The sequence below is a fragment of the Phascolarctos cinereus genome, unplaced genomic scaffold (assembly GCF_003287225.1).
Source record: "Phascolarctos cinereus isolate Bilbo 61053 unplaced genomic scaffold, phaCin_HiC Scaffold_726;HRSCAF=1367, whole genome shotgun sequence".
Lineage (NCBI taxonomy): Eukaryota > Metazoa > Chordata > Mammalia > Diprotodontia > Phascolarctidae > Phascolarctos > Phascolarctos cinereus.
This window is the reverse complement of record NW_027556098.1, coordinates 412,443,084-412,467,857: the sequence shown is the minus strand read 5'-3', so window position 1 is coordinate 412,467,857 and position 24,774 is coordinate 412,443,084. Positions and strand designations below refer to the sequence as shown.

General features: G+C 57.9%; 4 protein-coding genes across 15 annotated transcripts in view; 2 read left to right on the top strand and 2 right to left on the bottom strand.

Moving 5' to 3' along the window:
- The window catches only part of PPP1R37 (protein phosphatase 1 regulatory subunit 37), a 38,760-nt gene extending 35,930 nt beyond the window's left edge, over positions 1 to 2,830 (top strand). Inside the window, exons 10-13 of one of the 3 annotated variants that reach the window (XM_021004207.1) lie at positions 337 to 503; positions 612 to 1,302; positions 1,973 to 2,063; positions 2,147 to 2,830. In XM_021004207.1, coding sequence (XP_020859866.1) covers positions 337 to 503; positions 612 to 1,302; positions 1,973 to 2,055 — 941 coding nt within the window. In that variant the 3' untranslated portion in view covers positions 2,056 to 2,063; positions 2,147 to 2,830. Of the gene's footprint in view, positions 1 to 336; positions 504 to 587; positions 1,303 to 1,972; positions 2,064 to 2,146 lie in introns of all 3 variants that reach the window. The other 2 variants (XM_021004206.1, XM_021004205.1) reach the window with 2 other exon arrangements.
- A 940-nt stretch (positions 2,831 to 3,770) lies between these two features.
- On the bottom strand, positions 3,771 to 13,327 carry NKPD1 (NTPase KAP family P-loop domain containing 1). 2 transcript variants are annotated; one of them, XM_078145877.1, is made up of 4 exons: positions 10,409 to 13,327; positions 8,814 to 9,239; positions 6,777 to 6,908; positions 3,771 to 5,851 (listed from the first exon to the last, which is right to left on the bottom strand). In XM_078145877.1, the coding sequence occupies exons 1-4, from the start codon at positions 10,515 to 10,517 to the stop codon at positions 4,077 to 4,079; spliced, it is 2,442 nt and encodes an 813-aa protein (XP_078002003.1). In that variant the 5' UTR covers positions 10,518 to 13,327; the 3' UTR covers positions 3,771 to 4,076. The 2 variants fall into 2 exon arrangements, with proteins under 2 accessions (XP_078002003.1, XP_020859869.1); XM_021004210.2 differs by lacking the exon at positions 8,814 to 9,239 and having other exon boundaries at positions 10,409 to 13,326.
- A 1,709-nt stretch (positions 13,328 to 15,036) lies between these two features.
- TRAPPC6A (trafficking protein particle complex subunit 6A) lies at positions 15,037 to 22,453 on the bottom strand. 9 transcript variants are annotated; one of them, XR_013482612.1, is made up of 7 exons: positions 22,318 to 22,446; positions 19,388 to 19,455; positions 18,984 to 19,101; positions 16,959 to 17,042; positions 16,563 to 16,656; positions 15,601 to 16,013; positions 15,037 to 15,429 (listed from the first exon to the last, which is right to left on the bottom strand). XR_013482612.1 is itself a non-coding variant. In XM_021003711.2 (7 exons), exons 1-6 carry the CDS (start codon positions 22,399 to 22,401, stop codon positions 15,982 to 15,984), a joined length of 480 nt encoding a protein of 159 aa, XP_020859370.1. In that variant the 5' UTR covers positions 22,402 to 22,446; the 3' UTR covers positions 15,037 to 15,835; positions 15,940 to 15,981. The 9 variants fall into 9 exon arrangements, 7 of the variants coding, with proteins under 7 accessions (XP_020859370.1, XP_020859371.1, XP_078002006.1 ...); XR_002327756.2 differs by having other exon boundaries at positions 15,037 to 15,772; positions 15,868 to 16,013; XM_021003711.2 differs by having other exon boundaries at positions 15,037 to 15,835; positions 15,940 to 16,013.
- A 112-nt stretch (positions 22,454 to 22,565) lies between these two features.
- On the top strand, positions 22,566 to 24,742 carry LOC110219945 (biogenesis of lysosome-related organelles complex 1 subunit 3). Its single transcript, XM_021003705.2, has 2 exons — positions 22,566 to 22,907; positions 24,047 to 24,742. Exon 2 carries the CDS (start codon positions 24,066 to 24,068, stop codon positions 24,651 to 24,653), a length of 588 nt encoding a protein of 195 aa, XP_020859364.1. The 5' UTR covers positions 22,566 to 22,907; positions 24,047 to 24,065; the 3' UTR covers positions 24,654 to 24,742.
- The last annotated feature ends 32 nt before the right edge of the window (positions 24,743 to 24,774 follow it).

The following is a 24,774-nucleotide window of genomic DNA, read 5'->3' as shown; positions in this document are numbered from 1 at the left end:
GCCTTAGAGGGAAGCTGGAGAGGTCAGAGTGGAGCAGAGGCGCAGGGGCCAGGGCTGAGAAAAGAGGAGGAGCTGAGCCAGGTGTGTGGGGGAGGAGAAAAAGGAGCCTGAGCCTGGAAGTGAAGGCCTAGGCTTAGGAGGAGTCAGAGTGGACCCTTGGGCTTGGGGGGGGGGGGTTGGCGAGAGAAGCTTCTGAGCCCAGGCCCCTGAGTCCTCTACGCCACAGCCACCTCTGAAGGCAGTGTGCACACCCGTGGTCTCTTATGTCCTTTGGCCTGGCTCCGGGGCCCCTCTTTTCTCACTGGGGGCCCCGGGTGGGCTTGACCTCATCCCCAGGAGCTGTGGCAGTAGCAGAATTCATTGCTGAGAGCCCTCGCCTGCTTCGGCTGGACCTCCGGGAGAATGAGATCAAGACTGGAGGGCTGATGGCCCTGTCCTTGGCCCTCAAAGTCAACCAGTCGCTGCTGCGCCTCGACTTAGACCGGGAGCCCAAGAAGGAGGCAGTGAGTGGGGGGTTCCCAGGCATGGGCTAGGGCGGGGTGGAGGGGGGGAACTGGCGGATCCTGGGCGCATGATCCGCCCTGCAGCAGCCCTGTCTGCACCTTTGGCAGGTAAAGAGCTTCATTGAGACCCAGAAAGCCCTCCTGGCAGAGATCCAGAACGGCTGTAAGCGCAACTTTGTCCTGGCCCGAGAGGAAGAGGAGAAGGAGCAGCAGCTGCAGCTCTCGGCCTCCATGCCTGAGATCACCATCATCGAGCCTGCCCAAGAGGAGGCCGCTGTGCTGGGAGAAGCAGCAGAGGAGGCCCAGGAGAACGGGGATGTGGGTGGGGCCGGGCCTGAGGCCCAGGGGCTGGCCGAGGACTCAGATTCCGACACCGAAGAGGAGGAGGACTATGGTGGTCTAGAGATCCAGGAGACACATAGTCCTGAGGTTCAGCTTTCCGGGAACTCCCTGAGCTCCAGGGATAGGACCCCTCTGGGCAGCCCAGCCCCCTCAGCCCCAGAGGCTCTGCCTGAGAGCCCCGGTGGGCCCAGGCCAGAGGTGCCGGGCGCCGAGACACGCATCTCAGTGTCCAGCCCTGGCAGAGGACACAAAGTGTTTGTGGTGACTCGGGTAGAAAGCCCCCCCGAAAAGGCGGGCGAGGCCCCGGCCAACAGGTCAGGGGTCAGCCCTGGCCCCGGCCCTCTAGACCTGCCACTGCCCAATGGGCTGAAGCCAGAGTTTGCTCGTGCACTGCCCGATGCCCCTGCTGGCCACGGAGGACCAGAGGGCAAGGGTTCAGGCTGCGGCCTAGAGCACGGTGAGCGTGGGCCCTGGGCCGGTGGGTGACCCCAGCAATGCATCCACCCCGCGTCCCTGGGGCCCTTCCTCCTAGCTCTCGGGTGAAGACGCCCGAGTCTAGTTTGAGTCATTTGACCAAGGCAGCTCACCCAGTCAGTGGCAGAGCTGAGACTCGAACCCAGCTCTTCTGAGCAGTCTGGACACGACCCTGTGCCGTGCCGCCTCAAGCACTGGTGCCAGAATCTCAGCCCCGTCGCTCACTGCCTCGGTGACTGGACCAAATAAGCTAGAGTGGTCCCCAGCACCCCGGCTCCACGCTGCTCTTGGGAGCCCTAAAATCTGGCGTCGGGATCCGAGAGCGAGCGCGGGCTCCTCCTGTCACGTGAGGACGTGCAGGCTCACAGAGGGGAGGGCCAGGTGTGTGCAGGGCCAGGAGGAGACAGGAGCCGGGTCAGACAGCCACACGTACCTCCCATGCCTCCATGAGCAGTTCATTCAGCAGCATCAAATATTGAGAAAGGGCCTGGGGGCAGGCAGGGGCAGACCCCTGCCCTGGGAATGCTGCCAGCAGACCAGGGGCAGTGCCCAGCGGATATACCGAGGACTGGGATGGGGGGAGGGGGCAGCATTCTGCTGCTCTTGGGGTCATTCTCACAAAATACCCCTCTGCTCTTTTTCTGAACCCATAGAACTCGGCTGCTCCAAGAATGAGAGGGAGCTTGAAGAATTACTTCTGGAAGCCAGTCAGGAGTCGGGACAGGAGACACTGTGACACCTGAGGTGAGGGGGAAGGAGGTGGTCTGTGGGGTGGGGGGTGGAGGAAGTGAGATCTGACTGGCGCTTCCCTTCTCTTCTCCCCCTAGATCTTTCTCTGGTCAGGCTTCAATGATCTGAGGCCCCGCCCTGTGCCCCGGATCCAGACCGCCCTCCATTCCAGCTCTCCGGGTTGGGGGCCCGTCCTGGGCCAGTGTGGCCGCTGAGGCTGGGGGCAGCAGGTGCCTGAGGAAACACTACAGGGGACCCTTGGGAAGCAGATGAGCCCCCTTCCTTCCCTGGTCCCCCAGGTCCCTTTCTTAGCACCTCTATTTATTTCCCCCTCCCCTCTCTGAGGAAGGACCAGAGCCTGGGCTGGGCAGGCCCAGGGGCTGGAAGGAGGTGGGTTCTCTCAGGGAGGCACGAGGAGGGCGGTGATGGTGAACGGTACTGATCTGTGCTGTGACTGATGAGCATTAGAGCCGAGATGCTGGGGCGTGGGGGGTGGCAGGAAGGGGGCAGGCTGTGGAGATGGAGGGGGAGCCTCGAGGCTCAAGATCCCGAGGGAGCGCTCCACTCAAGTGCAATAAATTTATCAGGGAGCTAGGAGGCGTCCAGGTGGCCCCCTGGTGGGCGGACGGGCTCCCTTGCAGGGGCAGGGAGCCTGCTTCTTGGCATTCCGCCTGGAGATGGGCCTCAGAGAGAGGGAACGGGGTGACGGGCAGGGAGGAGACCCTCCCTGCAGCACACATCTCTGCTCAGACTTTTTCTATTAAACGCCTCCGTCGCCAGCATGGGTAGCCTGAGTCCTTTTTATGCCTTCCTGTGTTGACCCAGGGGGCTAATGAAAACATTCATCATTTATAAAGGGCAAATTTTCCATCTGCAGTAACTCAGGCCATGTCAGCAGAGAAATAAGAGGACCAGGTCAAGGAAGCAGCGTGATAGGATGGGGCTTTAAGAGGCTGAGGAGGGGGGTTGGAGAGTAGGAGGCTCAGGCCCTGCCCTTGTGGGGAGGTAGGGGGCCTGCACCCTAAAGCGCTCCCATGTGGCCAGCTCTGCCGTCCACTTGAGGGCAGCTGCTCTCTGGCAATGGGGACAGCCAGGAGGCCTGAGCTCAGATGCCGTGGAATGTCTCCACTGTAGGGCTGTTCTGGCCTCCTGAAACGCTGAAGGTCCCAGAGCATGGCTACATGGAGGCTCTAAGCTGGGCCCACACTGACATGGTGGATAGGCTCATCTTCTCTCATTGGCTGGGAAGTTTGGATGAAGTCCTTTCCTGTCTCCCCTGTCACATTTGATCCCTAAATGCCCCGCCCTTCCTGAGATGGAATAACTAACTGGTTGGGCAGGTGGCCCCAGAGCTGGGAGTGAGTGCTGAGTTTCCCCCAAACTTCCTTTGCCTCGGATGGGGCCGGCTGGGAGGCAGAGCCATAATTAGCTACCACAGCAGGGCAGCCTGGCAGGTACCAGTGTGAGCTCATGACAGATACTGGGGCGGGGCATCCTCCGGAAATGCCAGTTTACCCCAAGGACGGGATGGTCTGATGGGGCAGGAAGGGGCGGGCCCATGCACACCCTTGTGTCATCCCTTTGCCTGGGACACAACATGTGCTCCCCAGGCTTTGTCTGCCTCTTCCTTGCTCTTCTGCCCCACCACATCTCTCTCCTCATCCGTCCTTTTGGCCCAGGTCTTCCATACACAGTAGGGATGTAGCCCCTGAAACACAGTCAGACTGTGACACATCTTTATTGCACTGAAGGGGGGGGTTCCAGTTTGGTCTCCCCATGTGTGCACCCACACTCACATGCACACGTGCACACACACACTGCTGGGAGACTACCAAGGCCCGAATTAATAACACTGCTTCACTGGGAGGTGGAAAAGCGGAGCCCCGCTCCTGTGAGTGAGCCCCGATGAGGTCCAGAATCAGCCAGAGCCTGCCCCTCGTGGTGGGGGTGGTTTGCAGGACACCGGGCCTCCCGCTGCCCGGCCTCGACGCACTGTCTGGACTGCCACTGCTTTGCTTGGGTTAGCATTCAGAAATGAGGGGCGTGGGACCCTTCCCCCGAATTCAAGAGACTGCCGGGCTTGCCGGCGCGGAAGAGCCGGTCCTGCCGGGGGGAGGGCGGCTTTTCTAAATGGGAGGCAGAGCTGTGAGGGGCACTGCCCGGCGGGTTGAGGGCACGGATGCTCCGGATGAGCCCCATGCGGCGGCGGATAGAGTGGTCCAGATTGACGGTGCAGCAGAGCAGGCTCTGAGCCTCTGCCACAGTGAAAGGGAAGTCGATGCCCAGGAAGCGGGCAAAGAGCTCTGGGTCACCGTCCAGGTCCACCACATTCTGCAGGGCCTTGGTCATGGTGTGCAGCTCACGGCTGTTGTCTCGGAAGATGCCCCAGAGCGGAGCCTGCGGGTCTGGGCCGCCCTCGACCTGCTGGCGGTCTTCTAGGCACTGCAGGGCCCAGCTTAGCCGGCAGGGCCACTGGTTGGCCAGCACCACCCAGGCCACGGCCTGACGCGGTGTCGGCCGCATGGCCCCGCCCCGGGCCTGGTGCTCGTGCAGCAGCCTCACGGTGATGGGCACCGTGTTCACAATGCGGCGCATGGAAACCACGTTGTCCGGGATGTATTCATACAGGCAGTCCTGCTCGTCGTGCAGGCAGAAGAGGGCCTCCTGGATGCGCTGCCCGGCCTCCGCCTCGATGCGGCCCCGGTCCTGCCCCCCCGACACCTCCACGCGGAGCAGCTCCGTGCCCTCGGCCCCGGGGGGGCCGCCTTTCTGGCTGCCCCCCAGCTGCCGCGTGATGGCCCGGTAGAGCAGGTCGTCCCGGCTCTGTACGGCGTCTTCCAGAAAGCGCAGCTTGGTCCGCCGCCCCATGATGGGCACAGAGAACGGCAGAGTGACGGTGCGGTTGAGAAAGAGGTAGCCGTTGTCGGCCACACCCTTCATGGAGCCGGAGCTCTCGAGGCACGAGGCCAAGATGTGGGGGTCCACCACCAGGATGAAGATGAACGGGGCCTGGCTGTCCGACAGCAGCGTGTTGATGGCGTTGAGGACACCGATGACCCGCTCCGGGTAGCAGGTGTCGAGGCCGGTGACCTCGAGGACAATCCGGAGCCGCCGCCGCTGGAAGATCTCCAGGAAGCAGATGAAGTTGGTGAGCAGCTCCACTTCCTTCTTGACCTCACACATGAAGCCCAGCTGGCTCCCAAACTTTTCCCGGGTGACCAGCCTCTCGATCTTCTTCCGCTGGCTCACAAACAAGTGTTTGCCCACCGAGTACAGCGCCATGAGCAGGCCGGAGCCCGACAGGGTGGTGGCCGCGCCCCCAAACACTTTGAGCATGCTCCCGTGGCCGCCCCCCTCCCGCCCGGGCCCCCTGCCGCTGACGGAGAGGTAGAGGAGGCCCACGCCCAGGGCCAGGGCCGCGGCCAGCGCCAGGAGGATCAGGCACACCCTGCGGCGGCAGTGCCACTCGCGCCGGCAGAAGTCCGGGGACATGGCCGGCTTGTTGCCCACCACAGTGTAGAGGCTGAAGGGCAGAGCCCCGTAGTGGCTGCGGATGCCCTCACACAGGGTGGTCACCAGCCCGGCCCACAGCTTGTCCGTGCCAGCGTACTGCCAGGCGCTGAAGCGGATGAACAGGAACTGCACGTTCTTCCGACGCAGGTGGAGCTCCGTGATGACGGGCTGGTAGAAGACCAAGTACCAGAGGAGCCGCGGGAAGCCCCAGCCGTGCACCTGGCGAGGCTTCCACTGCGCCTGTTGGAGCTCCTCCGCTTCCCGCTGGGCTGCCTCCTTCTGCATGAGGGCTTGGGGAAGAGCCAAAGCAGAAGCCAGGGTCAGCCAGGCTGGTCCCCAACCCCTCCCGGAGCCTCAGGGCCCAGCTGTAAAGAAGCAGCGGCCACCTCCTCACTGCCTGAAGCCCCGGAGGCCTGGGTCCTGGGGCAACCTGCCTCGGGCCAGGCTGGTTCCCCAGGAGCTGGCTGGACTTTCAGGAGCCAGCCAGGACTTACTTATTGTCCTCTCTCCCCAAGGGCCTGAGCTCAGGTGCTCAATAAATGTTTGTTGAATGAATGGCTGGAGTTTAAGATTAGGATTTAGAATTGAGTTAGGGCTGGGTCAGGATTAGGGTGGATCAGGGACAGGGGCTGAGGATTAGAGCTGGGAGCTGGGCCAACCTGTGCATTAAGAACTGAGCTAGACCTGGCTGGTATTTGTTTTGGGGTTGTTGAGGTTTGGATTTTGACCTTGGGTTGGCGCTGGGGTGAAGACCAGACGTTGGTGAAAGTTGGGGATGGATGGTCAGGGTGAGGACTGGATTGGGGAGGACTGTTCAGTGTCTGATGTTAGGTTTGAGAGGAATGGTCCATGTGGGTTTGGGGCTGATTCAGTCAGGGTTGGGTAGCAGTTCAGCAGTGGACTGGGGCGAAGGTCAGAAGCAGCACCGGGATTAGGGCTAGCTCAGACTAACCTGCCTTGAGGTCTGAGTTAAGCTCGAAGCCAGGCCAAGACTTCAAAGCAAGCTGAGCGTTACTGCTGGATTAGGCCTAGGCCACCCTGAAGATGAGGCCTAAGGGTTAATGTTTACTGGGCAGGCTCAGTGTTTGGGGAGCAGGGGTAAGAATTAGAGGTTAGGAGCCACGGGTTAGCGTCTGAGGACTGGACCACGGCGGGGTGTCTAGGGATAGTCTCTGGCTGCCAGGGGCTGCTGAATGCACCACACTCCCCAGCTACCTGTGATTTTGTCCAGCATCATGTGCAGTCGGCAGCCAAAGGGGGCATAGAAGCCCACCGTCACAGGTGTGGGTACGTGGCACAGCGTCTTCGACAGACAGCTGCAGTAGACGTCATCCTCTGTCACTATGTCTGCAAGTGAGATAGATGGCAGGCTGTGAGGCAGGGGCTGAGGCTCTGCCCCCCTCCCCAGCCTCCCATCTTCAAACCAGTCACCTCTCGCACACACCTGCCTCCCACTGACCACAGTAAGAAAGCAACCATCTTCCCCCGGAAGCAGCCCCGTATAGGAAAATGTTGTCCAAGACTGCCAGACACCTAGGCCCCCTTTACCCCATTGCCTAGATGCAGTGAAGGAAGAGCCATTGAGCTGTGAAGCCAGTACTCCCCACAGAGCCCCCAACTCTGGTCACCTTCTTAAGGCTAATACGAACTACTAATCCCATTCCTAACCCCAAATCTTCCCTTCCTTTACTGGAAATTCTATTTCAGCTGTATCCATCATGCAAATCCTAAAGCTAACCTTGTCCCTAAACTTGTCTCTGACTTAAGCCTTAATCACATCATCCCAGCTGGAAGACACAGCAGGCTTTTTTCACCTTGAATTTGAGCATAACTTTAACTGACTGCTAGTGTAGAGTGACCAGACCTTGTCTGGAACCCTCCCTCTTACTGAAGCTGATGGTCTGGGAGGGCCAAGCATCAACATATAACCATAATACAGTGTTATATGATCAATAGGTTTGGAACATGCAAAGGGATCTTTACAGTCTTCTGGGGAAGGTCATTGCCAACAGGAAATCTGGGAATGCTTCCTAGAGAAAGTAGCATTTAAGTTGGGTTTTAAAGAATGACTGCCCCCCAGCTAGGTGGTACAGTGGATAGAGCACCAGCCTTGAAGTCAAGAGGACCTGAGTTCAAATCCGGCTTCAGACCAAACACTTGACACTTACTAGCTGTGTGACCCTGGGCAAGTCACTTAACCCCAATTGCCTTTAAAAAAAAATTAAAGAATGACTAGGAACTGGGGAGGGGGGAAGGAGACAGCATAAGCAAAGACGAAGAGGTAGCTGTAAGATGTTCATGGGCAGAGATGTCTGTTTCTACTGGAGCCAGGAGAGTGAGAAGCATGAAGTGGAGAAGGAAGGCCAGGTCATGGAGGACCTTGAAGGCTAGGCAGAGGACTTCAAACTTGTGCCCCTTGGGCAATGAGAAGAACAAGAAAAGCCTGATCTACCCATGACCCCTTCTGGCAGTGTGAAAGGATGGATTGTGGGGGGATAGCATTGGGAAGAGCTGGCAGAGAAGCTATCCCACTAAGAGCCTGGATGGGAGGCTGGTGAACTATGGAGGGGAGAACGGACAGCTAGGAAGAGACTTCCTGAGTGGAAGCAGTAGATGGCCGGAGAGTACCTAGAGCCCTGCTTCCAACTTGGTTCTGACCCTGACCCTCACCCGAACACCTCTACTCCTAACCTCGGCTATTATGGCTTACACCAGAGCCCCTGTCAAGTGTCTCAACCTTATACTGGTGTCCACCAGACCTCAAAGGCTCCTGGGACCACCTGAGGGAACAAATAGGAAATGGGAACTTCCAGAAGAGACCTCCCTTCCTGTCTCCCTGCCCTCCTACCAGGCTGGAGGCTGTGAAGAGAAGCGGGGTTGGATGGTCAGCTAAAGCATTGCAAGATAGCAGTGGGTGGGCAAGAGGCCAGGAAGTAACCCAGGTTCTGAGCCCGATCCCAGCAGCTGCATCGAAGGAGGTGACCTGTAGCCTCGGCTAAGGGGCAAGAGGAAGGACTCCAAAAGGTAAGAGCTAGCCCCAAGAAGGAACCGATGGCTTCAGGGACCAGAGTTAGCACACAGAACCCTGGAGGAGACCTAGAAAGATAAGAGCTAACTTCCCCAAAAGATGGGCAGAAGGAGGGAACATTCCCCTGTCCAAAAAGACCAATGCAAGGTTCCCAGAACGTGGGAGTCGAGGGGAAAAGGTACAGAGCCAAGAGCCCAGGGGAAGTGTTAGAGGATGAGAACTACCACTGGAGAAGGAGCTGCTGCTGCTGCAGGCTCCCAGAGCTGGGAAGGGCCGGGCAGGGCTGGGCACCCTGACTTCGGTGCTGGTGTCAGCCATCGGGGATAGGGGCAAGTCTGGATTCAAGATGCCGGCAGGATAGGAAGTAGTTCCGGCTGGTGGACAGCCTCGTGCTGTCTTGTGGCCTTTGCCCACAGGGCAGCCCCGGGCACAGTCTTCACCCAGACTATGCCGATGACGCAGGGGTGGTGGCTTTGGGGGCAGGGAGGCAGCACCCGACTGCCTAAGCCAATGGCCCCCATTCCTGGGGGCCTGGAAGGAAGGTGGCCAGGCCCGGGGATTCCCCGGGCATGACCTGCAGGCATGGTGTGCAGAGGCCATGGTCGGAGGCCGAAAAGTTGATACATCCTGGCGTCGCTGGTGACGGAATCCTAGAAAGAAGGAAGATGAGTGCGATGACCAGGCAGGGGCCGAGGACAGAGAGAGGTGGGGCACAGGGTACCCAGCCCCTTAGAGACAGAGGAGGCAAAGAGATGCTCACGGTGGGAAGGAAAGAAAAGCCTGGGACTGGAAGGCCTGCCCCCATTGTGACCGTGGCTGCATTCCCTCCCTTTTAGGGCTCAGTCCCTCGACTGCCCTCTGCAAAATGAGAAGGCTGAACCAGATGGTCTGAGGTCCTTTCCAGCCACAGCAGGTCACGGTGATTGGAGGACGGAAGGAAGGAGGGAGAGTTGCCTTGGGAGCTGATTTCTGTTGAGATGATCGGGGGAAGGGCCGAGTGGAGAAACAACAGTAGAGGACAGTGCTGCTGAGACGGGAGCCTGAGCTTGGGAAGAGGCGGGCAGTCCTCCTTCTGGAGGGCTGCCTGGCCATCGAAGCCCACTAGCGGGGCATCCTTCCCCATTCTTTGGCCCTCATCTCCGCCCCGGAGGAGGCACCGTGTAAGGGAAGGGAAGAAGGACTAAAGGAAGGAGTTCTGGGGGCTGCAGGGCACGCTCGATGCGGCCCCCACAAAGAAGGCCCGAGAGAAAGGCGGGGGTGATGAAGAGGGGCAGCTGCCACCCCACTCTCACTCCAGCGGGGGAAATGGGGCCGGAGGGATGGAGGCCTCACCAATGGGAGGTAAAGGGCCCCCCAGAGCGCCTTCACCCTCCCTCTCCTTTTGCTGTTTGGTCACATTCCCCTTTCTTCCCCCACTTCTTCCTGCTGTTTGCTGTTCCTCGTTCCCATCTCCTCCTCCCACTGGAGGCCCCCAGAAGGTGGTGTGCCAGCACCATCATCATTGGCTGGTTGCTCCCCTTCCCCATCTGGAGGGCTCCTTACCCCCCACCCCACACCCCTCAGCATCTCAAACTGCAGCCTTGAAAAGCAAATGCCCCAGTTAAGACGGTTCTAGCGCCCTTTGCTTCCATCCTTCCCTTCCAGGAAGGTTTCCAAAGCTAACAACGATGCCTCACCCACCCAGGCTAATCTCCCTCATTTCCCCCTCACCCCAAACTCGAAGTTCAGGCCAACCAGTCTGTCTCCCACTCAGACTAGGTGCTCCCTAAAGGAAGGATCAAGCTAGGTGGTCAGGGGCCCAGAGGAGGACACCCTCTACCTTTCCCCTGATAGCTCTCAGGGTCAACAAAGCGATCCAGCCGGAAGCGAGCCTGGCCCATGGAGGGCATTGTCCCGACGGTGCCCAGAGCAGCATAGGGCTTGGCCATAGGAAAGCTGAGTGCCCTGTCTGGTCAGCCACCTCCTGCTGGAAATAAGAGACAGGGCAGAGGCTCAAGACTTGGAATTGGGCAAGGCAGGATGTGATCCCCCTCCAAAGATTCTGAGGGGGCTGGAAAGGGCAATAGGGAGCTCTCCCCCTAAGGATATCAATTTGGAATCAAGACACCCGAGTTCTGTTCTTGACTGTGCAGCTGACTGTTTGACATTGGACATTTCCCCCCTGAGCCTCAGTTTCTTTGTCTGTAAAGTGAGCAAAGTATTTGTACTACTGACCTGAGAAGAACAAAGTATTCGGTTACTGCCCCACTCACAACCCTGTCCAACTTTCTCAAAGTTGGGGGAGATATGTCTCCTAGGGTGTTATCTCCCACTGAAAAGTATTAAGGATGAATAAGGTTAGGGAGGAGAGGGTTTACCAGCTAAGTGATGGGAAGAACGAAGAAGGTCTGTTGCGGCTTGGGGAGCTGAGTATATTTAGGGCTGACTAAAGTTCTCAGAAGTAAGTGATGGGATACTGGGTAAGTTTGAGGAGTAGATAATAGCTGAGGGGATAGGTTAGGTTGGAGGAAAGAAAGGTGAGATCTTGGGGGAACGGTAAATTTGGAGGAACAGATGGAGTTTGTGGGGTGCTAAGGGAACAGGTGGGTAAAGTTTGGGGAGCCTGGCCCCTCATCCCCTCCTCCATCCCTCTTCCTTTCTGCCCCCCTCCATTCTCCCATACCCCTGCCCCATACCTGGTGGGGAGGCAGCTTCAGCAGGGACCTCAATACCCTCCTAGTGCTAGCCGCATCCTGGGCCCCACTGGACTGAGTGTCTAGGCCCAGAGAAGCCCTAAAAAAACCCAACCCAACCGGTCTTCCCACCTCCACCTCCGCCCTCACCAACTATAGGGATGTTCTCTTTGCCACCCCTGCCCCAAGCCAAGTAGTACTGGGCACACCCACCCACTCACCCCCTGACCAGCTTCCTTGGTTCATTCCTTCAGGAAACCCATGAGCAATAGAACTAGGGACCCAGGACTGGGTGATGGGCACAGGGATGGGAAAAGAGATGAGGGGAAGAGAAAGGAGGGAGGGAGGCAGAGATACTTAAGGGCTCCTTAGCAACCATCTGGTCTAATCTCATTTTACAGAGGGAGAAGACTGAAGGCCAGGGGGAGGATGAAGTTGCCCAAGGAAACCCAAGGTGCTCGAGGGGCAGGTCAGACCCACAGCAGATTGCCAGCCACTGGACAGGGCTGGTCCTGGGTTCCAGCCCAGCTCCGTCACAGTCAATGCAAGTGTAACTTTGGGTCATTTCAGCTCTGAGCCCATTTGCGTATCTGGGCACATCAGAATGGCAGGATTGTGGGGCTTTCTAGATGAGAGCCATCCCAGGGCCGGGCCTCTCTGCCCCCTACCAAGGCAAGGAGGCCAGAGCCATCCGGGCCCAGCTGTGGTTGGCCCCCATCCCCCAGCTTCTTTCTGCTCGAGCCCTCCATTCCTGTTGGGTAGCTCTAGTTGGTAGGAGCCCTCGTCCCCACTCACATTGAGCAGAAATCAGATTTTCTGAGACCGGCTGCTCCTCATTCTGCCTCTTTTAACGCTGGCCCTCCCAAAGTTTAAAAGTCTCTCTCCTTCTAGTTGTGTTCAGGTAACCATTTAGCTTCAGCTCACCCTCCATGGCTCGCTGTCCACTCCTCTCTTTTCTATGCCTTTACCCACGTGCACTCCAGCCTGTCCCTTCTCCTTCTCCTCTGCCCCAGCACGGCACCCTTCCTGCCTCCCTGCCTACCTCAGATGTAGAGGCAAGGGGCCAGGGTTATCAGCTGCCCTGCCTGCTGCCGGCCCTCCAGGGCTGGGCCTCTGACCAGTCTCCCTGCTCTTCCCTCCCCCCACACACACTTCAGCTGAACTGGGTGATGGACATGCTCTGGACAGCTGCTGGTCAGATAGGAAACACAGAGGGCATAGGTGCAACAGAGAAGAAGAGGGAGGGGGCAGGGATTCTATCTCGCCTTCCTAGGTGAGCTAGAGTGGGGAAAAAGGGAAGGGAACCATTTGTAAGGAGTGTGTGAAACATGCTGGATTAGCCCGGGGCTTCGAAGGCCAGACAAGTAAGCCAGTGGTCCTCACAGCCCCCTCTGATCCCACCAACCCTTCCTGCCTAGGAGCTCCATAAGCACTTAATAAATGCTCATTCATTCATTTGTGATTTAGCATGATTAATGAGATGAAAGCCCTAATTCCTACCCTGGCATTTAGGAGTCCCCACAATCCAACTTTCTTCTATTCCCGATCTTCTCTCCTGAGCCCCCCTCGATAAGGCTTGGGATAAGTCAAATGCTGACTCACCGTTCCTTGAATTCTGTCCGCCCTCACCACCCACCTTAGCAGGATTTCCCAATGTCTACTTCCACCTGGCTTTAACAGTCACCTCCTTCAGGAAGACTTCCCTGATTCACTCTTCCCCCCACTCCTACCTCCTTTGTTCCTCCCCAGCAAGGCTAGCTAAGCGATACCAGTCTTATCAGCACAGCTGAGCTGCAGCCAAGGTTCTCCCTCTCACCTCCTACCCCAAGAAGCTTAGTCACAGTAGGTGACGGAGAGGAGCCAGGTGAGAGACGCGTGGCTGCGCTGGGGGTGGCCAGGTTGTGTGACCACAGTCCATCAGAGGATCCCCGCTTCTGAGCTAGGAGAGACCTCCGGGGTCATCCAACGTCCTCATTTTAGATGAGGAGTGACCCTGCGGGGTCACACACCTGCTCCACTCCACCTGAACCTGGCCTCTTTGGCAGAACGGGGAGGAGAGCCCTTAGTTTCCCACCCAACCCTCCCCGGATGCCCCCATCTCGCTCCTGGGAACCTCCTCGTTCTGCACGCCCTCAGGCCTTGGCGCTCCCATCTCAGGCAGGGCGGGGTGAAGGCCCCTCCCAGATCCCCCACGGGAAGCCGCCCCCAGCAATGGCCCAGGTGCCGGGCACCCTTCCTCCTAGCGTGCCTTGTGTTCCCCTCACTAGACTGTAAGCTCTCTTTTCAAATCTGCACCCTCCACCTCTCGCCTCCCTTAGCACAGTGGCTATCAGAGATAGAGCGGTTCATAAATGCTTGTGTGACTGGGACCTGGACCAGACTGGATCAGACCTTTTCTTAAGTTACTCAAGGCACTGAGATATTAAGGGACTTGTCCAGGGTCTCACAGCCCTCATGTTATCAAAGGTGGGACTTGAACCCAGGTCTTCCTGACTCTGAGATCAACCATCTAAGTGCCATTGCCTCTCATAACTAATTTTTAAAAATTCCTCCTTACCCTTCAGGGGCTGAACTTGGTCTGGGGGTTTGTCTCCCTGACCACCTGTAAAGCATGGTGAGGTCTTACTCCAGACTTTTGCTAGGCTCACGTATAGCTCCACTACCTACAGTGACAGTGAGGTACTGAGAACACAGCCAGGCCCCCATTGGCCTCCGGGACGCCTTCCCCTTCTCCCACCTTGCCAAGGGACCCCTCTGAGCAGACTGCCTCAGAAAACAAGCTTCACCTTCGCCGGCCTGCGTGCCAGGCGATGGGAGGAAAGTCCGAAGAACAGAACATCCCTACGTGTAAGGCACGTCCATCCTCAAGGCCAGAGGCCCGCTGTCCCGTAAGCCCTCCCCCTGCCTAGAGCGCCATGCCCTGAGATCACCCCAGTCACGTGACCATGGGCATGTCCCCTTTCTATCTCTGAGCCAGTTTCCTCCTTTGTAAATAAAGGGTTTTGACCCCTTTCTACTCTAAATTCTGTTAAGATGGACTCCGTAAACTCCAACCACAATCACAAACCCCAACGGTGACTCTTGGGCAAATGACCGAACCTCTCTGGCCTCTGGTTTCCTCCTCTCTAAAGGAGATGGCCAGGCCAGACTAGAGGCCTCTGGGGAGGCGGCATGCTGGGCACTTGGGACCAGAACACCAAAGTCTGGCTGGCCCTCTGAACCAGCTTGGCATCCTACAACCTGACCCGGGATGGGGGAATCGGGAGACCCAAGTTCCCACCCCAGACCCTGAGACGTACTGGTTTTGACCTTCTGCAAACCATTCCCCTAAGCCGATTTCCTCACTGACTAAATGCAGGTACAGTCTCCATTTACCCCTCAAGAGTGTCATAAGAATCCAAGCCCTCTAGAAACCTCTTCCAGCCAGGAAGATGCCCACCCCCAAAAAAGCCTAGAGGGCCCTCCCTCCCTGTGGGTTCAGACTGAACAGGCAGGCGGAAGCAGCAGGCTGGCAGCATGTGCTGTGGGGCTGGGCGGCCCTAATTGCACTCTGAGCGCACACCTGCAATCCTCTATCGTGTCTGTGGGTGTGCGCCTGGTCTTGTGTATGTCTGTGGTGTGTTTTTGGGGATCAGGGCACTGCTCACACCCACGAGAGCCTTCCCCAGCTCAGCCTCCACCTCTCCCTTCTTAGCTCTTTGGTGTCTGCCCATTATTTGGGCTCAGCAGGCAGAGGGAGGGGACCGAAGGGGGTGGGGAGAGAAAGAGGCGTAAGTGAGGCTCAGGCTTTATTGGAGAATACCTCAGAACTCTGCAATGGCTCCAAGCTTCCCAGAGGGCCCCTCAGACTCTGGGGCTGACCGAGCCTCCCTGAGCCCTGGATCCTTCCGGCTCCTGACCCTGGTTGTCACCCAGGCTCCTCCATGACTCCAGAACCACTAAACCCTCTTACGACCCCATGGTTCCACCAAATGTCCACAGCCCCGAACGGTTCCCTGGATTCCCAACCCTGGTTGGGTCACCTGCTGGGGTCACCACTCTGGGAGCACAGGATTAGTTCTGGGGTCCCATCTCAGGAAAGGCATGGAGAGAAGGGGGCCTGTCCAGAAGATGGGGGCCAGGATAGTCAGAGGGCTGCAGACCATGCCGAGGCACAATGAGGAAAGGCCTGGAGGAAAGAACGTGCTGGGAGGTCAGGGCTCTTCCCACTGCTCGGCCTTAAAGCACTGGAAGGGCTGTCATGGGGGAGGGGTCCCAGGTTCGTCCCACTTGGTCCCTGGGGGCACAAGAAGCAGGGCTGCTCAGGGAGGGAGATCTACAGCCTTCCTAAAAATCAGACCTGTCCATAGAGAGACTGGGCCGCTTCAGGAGGCAGCAAGGTCTTGGCCTCTTGGTCAAGGACCACGCAGAAGAGTGGTCCTCAAAGCTTAAACCCCCCAGCAGCAGAAATCCATTGTTTTGGCTTCAACATCTCCGCAGTCCTTTCCCTCCAGGAGCCTTCGTTTTCTCATCTGTATAATGGGGTAATTGTTGCCTAAAATCCCTGGGATGGCTGTGAATCCATGTAAAGCACTCTGTAATTTTCCATAAGGAACAAAGCAGTTACCCCAGAAAGCAGGGTCTCCCAGCTAACCCTAATGCCCACTCTCTGGGCCCTGGGCCGGGATCTAGAACCTGCCTCAGCAGATGGGGAAGGGCCAATACTTGGGCCTGGGGTCTTTCAAGCCTTCTGAATCACCACCTGGAACTTACCTAGAACAGAGAGAGGCATCTGGTAAGGAGGGGGAGCACACAGTGTTTGTGTCTGTGGTGGGGGGAGGCAGAATGGGTAAGTCACCAGCGGCAGGTCCTAGGCCTGGGACATGGGCCATGTTCCCTCTCTGGGAACAGACAGTATGGCACGGGAGAAAGCAGAGGTCTGGGGTTCAGGTTCCTGGGCTGTTCACTCTGAGGCGACTTTGGGTGAATGACCAAACCTCTCTGGTTCTCCAGAGGAGGAGGGGCTGGACGGTGGCCTCTCATCCCTCTGACTGAATGGGCTCCCACTGTGCCAACTACACCGGGGGGCCTGGAGGCAAGGCCGCCTTGGACACAGCCTCAGGAGCCAATAGAAAAGCCAGGTTCATCCCTGGAGCCCTGCCTCCCTTCCAGGGTAGGAGACAGCCAAAGGAAGGACCTGTATGGCTGAATACCTGAGCCTGGCAGCTGGAAGGAGGGAAGGAAGCTCTGTGACCCAAGCCTCACCACAGGCCTGCTGACTCTGCCCTCCTCCCCGGCTGGCCCCTATCCCTGGACACTCACAGACAGGCAGGGAGGCCACGCTGGCTGTGACAGAGCTCTCGATGCCAAGGGCGCTGAGGGTACCCCGGAGAAGGCCACACGTGAAGGCAAGAAACTGCAGGGGAAAGATGCGGCTGTATTGACTGCCTTCTGGAAGCCCAGGAGAAAGGGAGCTGGTCCTTGAACCCAGAGCCTGAGAGATGGAGGCATGCCTGGGAGGAAGGCTAATGACCACTGAGGCTCAGAGTATGCACACGTGTGTGTGTGTGTGTGTGTGTGTGTGTGCGCTCGCAGGGGCTGGGGGAGACACCCACAGCACACCCTTCATCTCTCTTAGAGCCCAGAACGGAAGGCACGGCAGGGGGGAGAAGAGCCAATCCTTTGGTCACTGGGCCCCCGCCCCTGTCCTCCCAGTACCTTGGGGGCTTCCTCCAGATACTGCTGGCCCCAGGCCATCTGCGTCAGGAAGGGAAAGTTGTCATCCTGCAGGATGTAGGTGCCCTAGAAGGGGGCAAATGCCAGTGGGGCTGGGTCTCTGAGGCAGGTATGAGGTTCCCCTGGAGACAAAGAACCTGGCACCAAATGGGCCACTCACTCCCTGTGGGGCCTTCAGCAAGGCAGCTGCCTCACAGGCCTGAGTTTCCTCCTTTATACAATGATCAGACTCACAGAACCTTGGCACTGACAGCGACCTCAGAGGCAAGCCTGACTCCAGATCTGTTCTCCCACACCCAAATAAGGGCCTCTCTGGCAGACGGGCACCCCAAATCCTCTTGGGGGGCCCACCCTGAGCTCCCAGACCGAAAAATCTGCAGCTGCCTCCCCTGCGGGCCCTTAGATAAGGGAGGACGCTTGTCACTGCCCCCACCCCAGCGTGTGCATGTGCACACACAGACACACACACACACACACACACACACACACACACTCAACAATACAACCTTAGTTCTTTCAACCAGGCTCCAAGGGGGGCGTGGTGACCTTAAAAGCCTTCGCAGGCTCAGTGCAGGGGTGCATCAGCTCTTGGAGTGAGACAAGCCAGGCCCAAGCCCTGCCTCTGCTCCTCACGTCTTGTGTGACCTTAGACAAATGACCAGGCCCCTGTCATTTCTGGGATGCCTCCTCTCCTGGGATTCAGTCCTAAGACTGGCAGGACGTGACTGTGGCCTTCCTCCCTGTGGCCTGTTGGCCTCTGTCCACTGGCAGGTCACCATCCGTTGCCTGGCTGCCAATACAGACTGACCAGGCCGCTAAAAGCCGCAGGCCTCATGGCATCACCCGCCGTGTGGCCGAGGCTCCCTCTCAGGGCTGGTGGAATAGGCTTTTTGAACACACTTCAAAGTCTCGACATCTCTCCCTCTTCAATGGGGCCCTAATGGTCTCACCAGAGGGTGCTGCTAAGTGTCACTCCACTGGCTGTCTGGGGAAAACTGTCCATACCACCCCTTCTAAGGTTTAAACTGGAGGCAGCTAGGTGGCGCAGTGGATAGAGCACCAGCCCTGAAATCAGGAGGACCTGAGTTCAAATCTGGCCTCAGACCCAACACCTGACACTAGCTGTGTGACCCTGGGCAAGTCACTTAACCCCAATTGCCTAAAAGCAAAAAAAAAGAAAAAGGTTTAAACTGCATGATTCGCATGATTCCCATTTTCTCTGTCCCTTTCTTAAATCCAGGCAATCAGCAAAGCAGGAAATCAAGCCTGATTTGGAGCATTTTCAGATTCCCAGGGTGTGGACACTCGTGGAAAATTAACAATGGCTCCCATGAAATCCTGGGAGCTGGCTCTGGCACATGCCTGGTTCTCACCCAGCTGGGTCCTGGGGCCCTGACTCTGTCTCCCAGGGCGCTCAGGGGGCCCTCCCCTGGTCTTGCAGCAGTGGCTGGGCATGTGCTGGGGGAAGAGCAGGGGAGACCTGAATACACGACCTCATGTTGGCACACAACAAACCAGCCTGTGAGACTGAGGCAGAGGAGGGATTAGTATCCTGATTTTACAAATGAGAAACTGAGAAAGAAGGAAGGAAAGGGAAGATCTAAGTATTTATTAAGCCCCTACTGTGTGCCAGGCACTATGCTAAGCCCTTTAAGAATATCTCATCTATCTTCCCAACCACCCCAGGAGGCAGAAGCTGTTTTCATTCCCATTTTACAGATGAGGAAAGTAAGGCAGCAATTATGTGCCTTGTCCAAAGTGTTGGAGGCTCCATTTGAACTCAGGTCCTTGACTCCAGGCCCAGTTCTCTCCCCATTGCTCCGCCTCAGAATAGAAGGGACTTGCCCAAGGTCTCCATTTGAAGCCACGACTTATGACACCAAGCCCAGGGTCTTTTCCAGGATGGTATACTAAGTGCTAGGACAAGGGGAAGTGAGTGATGCGGGTCCTCCTCCTCCTCCTCCTCCGACTCCCCGGCGGGGGGGGGGTTGCTCCATCCTCACCTACCTGGTGGTTGGTCCTGAGGTTGTCAGTCTGCTTCCGGAACACTGCCCCCCACAGGTCCCTGCACAGGAACTTGATGGTGTCCAGCTCCTCTCTGAAGACCAGGGCCCCTCGGGGCAGCCTGGGAGAAACACAAGCTTCTGACTCTAGGGTGAAGAAGGCCTGGATCCAGGCCCAGCCCTGGGGAGCCAGGGAGAGGGGATCTAATGGGAAAATGCAGCACCTGACCCAAGGTCCAGGAAGGCCTGGGACTAGGGGGAGGGGAAAGGAGACTGAACACCATCAACCATTTCAGCTCCTGGTACCCTGGGGGGGGGCAATGACCACTTGGGGGGCCTCCCCCTGTAGAAGGGTCTGAGCACATGGGACAGGGAACTCCCTACCTCCAAGCCCCCTGGAGTACTCACCTCTCAGCCAGGCCCTGGCCCACACGGAAGCCCATGCCCTCAAGGACTGTCAAGCCGGTCCTCTGTCCCTAAGTGGGGGGGGGGAGAAGGGGGCTCAGCCAGGGCCATCAACTCTGGGCACCTCCCCTTCACCCCCAAAATAGGGAGAAATTACAGACGAGTGATTTTGGATCACGAATGGAAAAGGAAGCTCTCAAAGCTGCATCCCAACCCTGGAGCTGGAGAGGCGGAGACATGTTCCAGAGAGGACAAGGAGGTACCTGAGAAGCCGCCCAGACTCTCACCTCCCAGGACAGGTGACCACAACCCCCTGCCTTAGGCTCTGCTCCAGGGCCCCCAGTGTTCTACCAGAGAGCCAGGGGGGAGATCCAGGCTCCATGCTCCCCAGACACCCGATCCAATGTACAAACATGGCTGAGATCAGTGCTGAGACCTGGACTGTGGAGAAGCCAGAGAAGCTTGGAGCGCATGGGGTGGAGGGGCCCGGCCCCGTGGTGACCCCCAGCCCACCGCCTCCTCAGTCTGGCTCATCTGTGCCTATGTCTGGCTACCCCTTATCAGGGAATGCCCAAAGAGGGAAGGGGCGAGGAATGGAGGGGCAGTGGGGGGTAAGGGACTCAGGGACAGGACGTGAGGACATGCGCAGGGAAAGCAGGAGCCCAAGAGAAAGAGAAGAATGGTGAGGTAGGGGTGGAAGCAGAAGAGGTGGAGGGAAGACTGAGCCATCCATCAGCAGCATCTCTTCCATGCACAGGTGCGTTTATGTGCATGTGTGCGTAAATGTGTGTGCATGTGTGTGCCAACCCTGCATCAAACCCTGGGCGCACACAGAGAATGAACCCCTCCCTTCTCTGAAGGAGCCGCCATGAGAGGAGAGAGGAGGCGCCAGAGCGGGCTTCAGGGCCCTTTAGGCTAGATGCAGGGGCTGGCACAAGGCTGCCCAGCCGTGGCCCAGCAGGATTCAAACCCGGATGGTGGGACAGGGTCTGCCCTCCTTCCACAACGCCCCACAGCCTCCAGCACAGGGATGTTGGGAGGGATGGAAGGAGGACAGAGACCCTTCTGAGCTGCCCCAGCTAGTCCTCAGATTCTGCCCTGCTCAAATTCGCCCCCGAGAGTGTCCATTCCATGACTTTCTTTCCCCCTCCAGTCCCTTATCGTGGCCCTGCCTCCCCTTCTCCTCACACTTCCCTGGAAATTAAATTCAATCTACCTTCACTTCTCTCTCCAGGAGTGTGTCTTATTGTAGGAGCGAATTCGAACCACATTTTTCTTCCTTAATCACACAGACTCCCCCAGCGGCCGAGAATGGAACGGAAACTCCCCTTCGGCATAGAAAGCCCTTCACAGGCTGGCTCCCACCTTCTTCCAGGCTTCCCTTCATGGGCTCTGTGCTTCAGCTGATGCCTGCTCGCTGATGTGCACAGACAGTCTACCTCCTGCCTCTGCATGCATACAGGCTGTCTCCTCAAAGCCTTGAAGTCACTCTTTCCACTTCATCCTCTTGGAACCCCTAATTCCCTAAGCTCAAATGCCACCTTCTAGGACTTGTCCTCATATTGCCCAGACGGTAATGCCCCTCTCTTCCAAATCAATGTGCCTTTATTTAGTAAATGCCTGGTTTATATTTATCTGTGAAGGAGTATTCCTGATCCCCCCAGCTGCTAGTGAGTGCCTCTACCTGTCCCCCCCCCAAATTACTCTGAATTCCTCTGTGTTTTATATGAGAGGCAGCGTGGCTTAGTGGAGATAGAGCCAGCCTCAGAGCAAGACCTCGGTTCATACCTGGGACACAAGGTGTCTGGGTGACCCTGGGCTCCTCAGTGCTCCAAGTGACTCGCTGAGACTACGGCGGGTGGCAGGACAGCTGCTGACCTGCCCTGGTGGGAGCTTCCCCACAATAACAAAGTCCCTGAGCTGCTTAAACACACACGCGAGCCATTCCCTCCACAATGTGGGGGTCAGGAGCACAGCACCCCACTGCCTGGGAAAATCTGAAAAATGTTGTGGCTCTCCCTTTGTACCCGAGAAGAAGTCTGAATTATTATGGTATTAAAAGATTAAAAACATGGTGCTATCATACAACACCATACATAGATTTTATGCATTTCTGAGTTTCTAAACATTTTCTGTGTCATCTTTGGCTTCCACAAAATTTCCTGCATAATTTCTTATGCTGACCTGTGATATATTGGAATCACGATGGGGAAAGTGGCAATGTGGAGGGGATAATTGTGTACACACACAATCACACACACACCCACTCACACACACATATACACTCACACACACACAGACACACACACATTCACATACATACACTATGCTATATACGCATTTGTTGTTTGGTCCTGTCCAGCTCTTCATGACCCCATTTAGGGTTTTCTCGGCAGAGATACTGGTGTCATTTCCGTTTCCTTCTCCACCTCATTTGACAGATGAGGAAACGGAGGCAAACAGGGCGAAGTGACTTGCCCAGGGCCACACAGCTAGTGAGTGTCAGAACTCTGGTCTCCCTGACTCTGGGCCTGGCGCTCTGTGCACTATGGCGCCGCCTGGCGGCCACCTCTCTGCATGCCGTCTCCCAAGAAAATGCAAGCCCCAGGAGCGCGGGGTGTGTTCCTCTACGCATCCCTAACAGCAGGTGTTCAGGGGTCCTCATGGATGGAAGAAGACAGAGAACAGGCGTGTGCTGGGAAAGGTGAAGGGGGGAGGAACAGGGAGGAGGGTGGAGGACATGGAGGGGGAGGAGGTAGGGAAGCAGGACAAGAGGAGGGAGAAGGGGGGAGGGGCAAGGGAGAGAAGGGAAAATCGAGGGGGGGAGGGGAGAGAGGAGGAGGAAACTAGAGGGAGGGGGAGGGGAGACGGGGAGTCTGTAAGGGAGGGGGACAGAAGGCAGAGAAGACACAGGGAAGGCCTCCTGGCTTCACCTCGTCTCCCGAGCCCCGGCCCCCGCCATACGCGGCCGCCACCACCTCCGTGTGAAGCAGCTGGAACAGAGTCTCGTCCGCCATTGCCGGCGCTTCCTCCTTCAGCTGTCACTGAGCGCCCCACCCCCGAACCCTTCTGTTCCTCAGGCCCCGCCCACCTGCGCCCCATCCAGCACTTCTATTGGCTCAATATCGGGCCACGTGATTACCGCTTCTCTCTTTAATCTACGGCCCTTCCGACACTTCTATTGGCACAGGGCGATTTCCATGTGAATGGCTGCCTCCGCTTCCTCCCTCCTGGCCTAATGCTCATAGGCCGAGACGCTTTTTATGTCACCTCCATATCAGGATGTGGTCGGGGTGGGCGTGGCTAGACAGCTCCTCGATGCACCTCCATTGGTCAATTCCTTTTTCACCAACCATTCGCAGTCATTGACTGAAGCGGCTGTGATGTCACGTGATCTAGGGCCGCTCCGTCCTTGCTCACTGCCAGAGCCCGAAAAGACCGAGGCTCACGTGACTGCCCCTCCCTTCCAAATCTGGGAAGGCTACAAGTGGAGAAAAGGCACGCTCGGGAGCTCCAGACCCCGGTACCTTCCTCTCGCGGGGATGGACGGGATCCTACCCGGGACCCTTACGAACTCTCCCTTTCCTGTCTCTGGCGCTCCTTGGGGGCGGGGAGGGAGAAAGGGCGCCCCCCGCAACCGCTTCCCTCCGTAATTCCGCCCTTCCCCCTATGACTCCCACTCCCCCATTCCCGGCCCTGGAGTCTGCCCCTCTGGTGATGCCCCCTCCCCGATTGCCCCCCTCCAGGGACGCCCCCTCCCTGATTCTTCTCCTCCCTTGGAAGTCCCATACCTAATTCTCCGCTTCCATGACGCCTCCGCCGCCCCCGCCCCGATTATCCCCTTCTGTGACGCCCCCTCCCCGATTCTTCCCTCCCCACAACCACTCATCTCGATTTTCCTCCTCCCCTACCCCCATGGCGTTCCCCTCTGCCTGGTTCTCCTCCTTTTTCTTATCAACATTCTTTGATTCTCCTCTTCTTCTGACCAACCTTCCCCCAAACCACCCCCATCTCTGATTCTATCCCTTTCCCTCCCCCATGACATTTCCTTTTTCCAGTGCTTACTCCCCCAGGTTTTTCCTTCTTCCTTCTCTTCCACCACTTACCCACCACTCCTTATGGTCCCTGTTACTTAGCAATCTCCTTCCATTAAAGGCCCTATTATGGAATCCCCTCCTCAGAATGATGTAGTCCCTTCCCTGCTCCCCACCATGCCGTCTCTCTCATGGTCACATTTTGGAATAATTCGTCCACCTCCACCCAAAATCCCAAAGCTTCTCGAAGTTCTAAATCCCCCTTCCATAGCGCCCTACTGCCCCTCAGTGTCTTGTCACCCTCCGTCGAACTCCTTTCCCCTTTTGGTTCCTGGCTCTCCTGGCACCCCTCCCAGGAGGGATCCCCGCAAGCCTTCAGGGAGCGTTTTCCAACCTTACAACTTCCGCCTTGACATAATGCGCTTGTGCTTGCGGGAGTGCCTTCCGCCTCTCCCCGCTAGAGACTATCCCACGCTCCATTCATCACAGCCCCAGTCTCTGCGCTAGTGGGGTCCCTGCCCTATCTGCTTCCCTGCTTTTTCCTGAGAGATCACTCCCGCCTCCTCCTCTCCCACTGTCCCCGCCTTGGTCCCCAGAATAAAGCGCCCTGCTACCTCTCCCCCAACAGCTCCTGGGCCTGAGAAGCCATGGCGTCTCGGGCCGTCGGAGAATTGCGAGGTCGGCGACCCGAGACTGTGGTGCGTGGGGAGGCGATCGAGACGGACTCGGCGGCATCTTCGTCAGAAGAGGAGCTGTACCTGGGCTCGGCCCCGCCGTGCCGGGGCCGCCCCACTGGGCTGCGCGTAGCCGGGGAAGCACCTGAGACTGACTCTGAGGAGGAGCCCGCGACCCTGGTGGCCCACGCGGATCTGCCCCCGCTCGTGGTGGTTCGGGGCGCAGAGTGGGCAGAAGAGGAGGCTCCCGCAGAGGCCGCGCTCCCTGCCTCGGGCCGGGCCTCACTGCTGCAACACCGGCTGGCTGAGAGCCAGGCTCGCCTGGGCCACGACGTGAGCGCCGCGGTGCGTGCTGTGTACCGGCGAGCTGGCCTCGATGTAGCCGGCCTGGCAGCCCGTCTGGCCGCCGCGCAGGCGGTGGGCTTGGCGGCTGCCCACAGCATCCGCCTGGCCCGCAGCGACCTCTGCTCCCTGGCCGAGCGCCTGGACATTGTAGCCAGCTGCCGCCTGCTGCCTGACATCCAATCTCCTGCTGAGCCAGGCCCCAGCCCCCGGGCATAGTGGAGGAGCAGCCCTCCTCACTTGTGTCCCACCCCCACTGTGGTTCCCAAGGTCTAGTGTCCCTTGCTGGCTTCTCTGGGGAGGGTTGGTAGGAGGCCGCCCAGTGCTCCTGGATCCGGTT

Coding starts and splice junctions, on each gene's coding strand:
- LOC110219945 (XM_021003705.2), top strand. CDS start 24,066: ATGGCGTCTCGGGCCGTCGGAGAATTGCGAGGTCGGCGACCCGAGACT.
- NKPD1 (XM_078145877.1), bottom strand. CDS start 10,517: ATGGCCAAGCCCTATGCTGCTCTGGGCACCGTCGGGACAATGCCCTCC. Junction 9,240..10,408: donor TGAGAGCTATCAGGGGAAAG/GTAGAGGGTGTC, acceptor CCTTCTTTCTAG/GATTCCGTCACCAGCGACGC. Junction 5,852..6,776: donor GATGCTGGACAAAATCACAG/GTAGCTGGGGAG, acceptor CTCTTCCCCAAG/CCCTCATGCAGAAGGAGGCA.
- TRAPPC6A (XM_078145880.1), bottom strand. CDS start 22,401: ATGGCGGACGAGACTCTGTTCCAGCTGCTTCACACGGAGGTGGTGGCG. Junction 19,102..19,387: donor GGCCAGGGCCTGGCTGAGAG/GTGAGTACTCCA, acceptor TGTTTCTCCCAG/GCTGCCCCGAGGGGCCCTGG. Junction 16,657..16,958: donor ATCTGGAGGAAGCCCCCAAG/GTACTGGGAGGA, acceptor TTTCCCCTGCAG/TTTCTTGCCTTCACGTGTGG.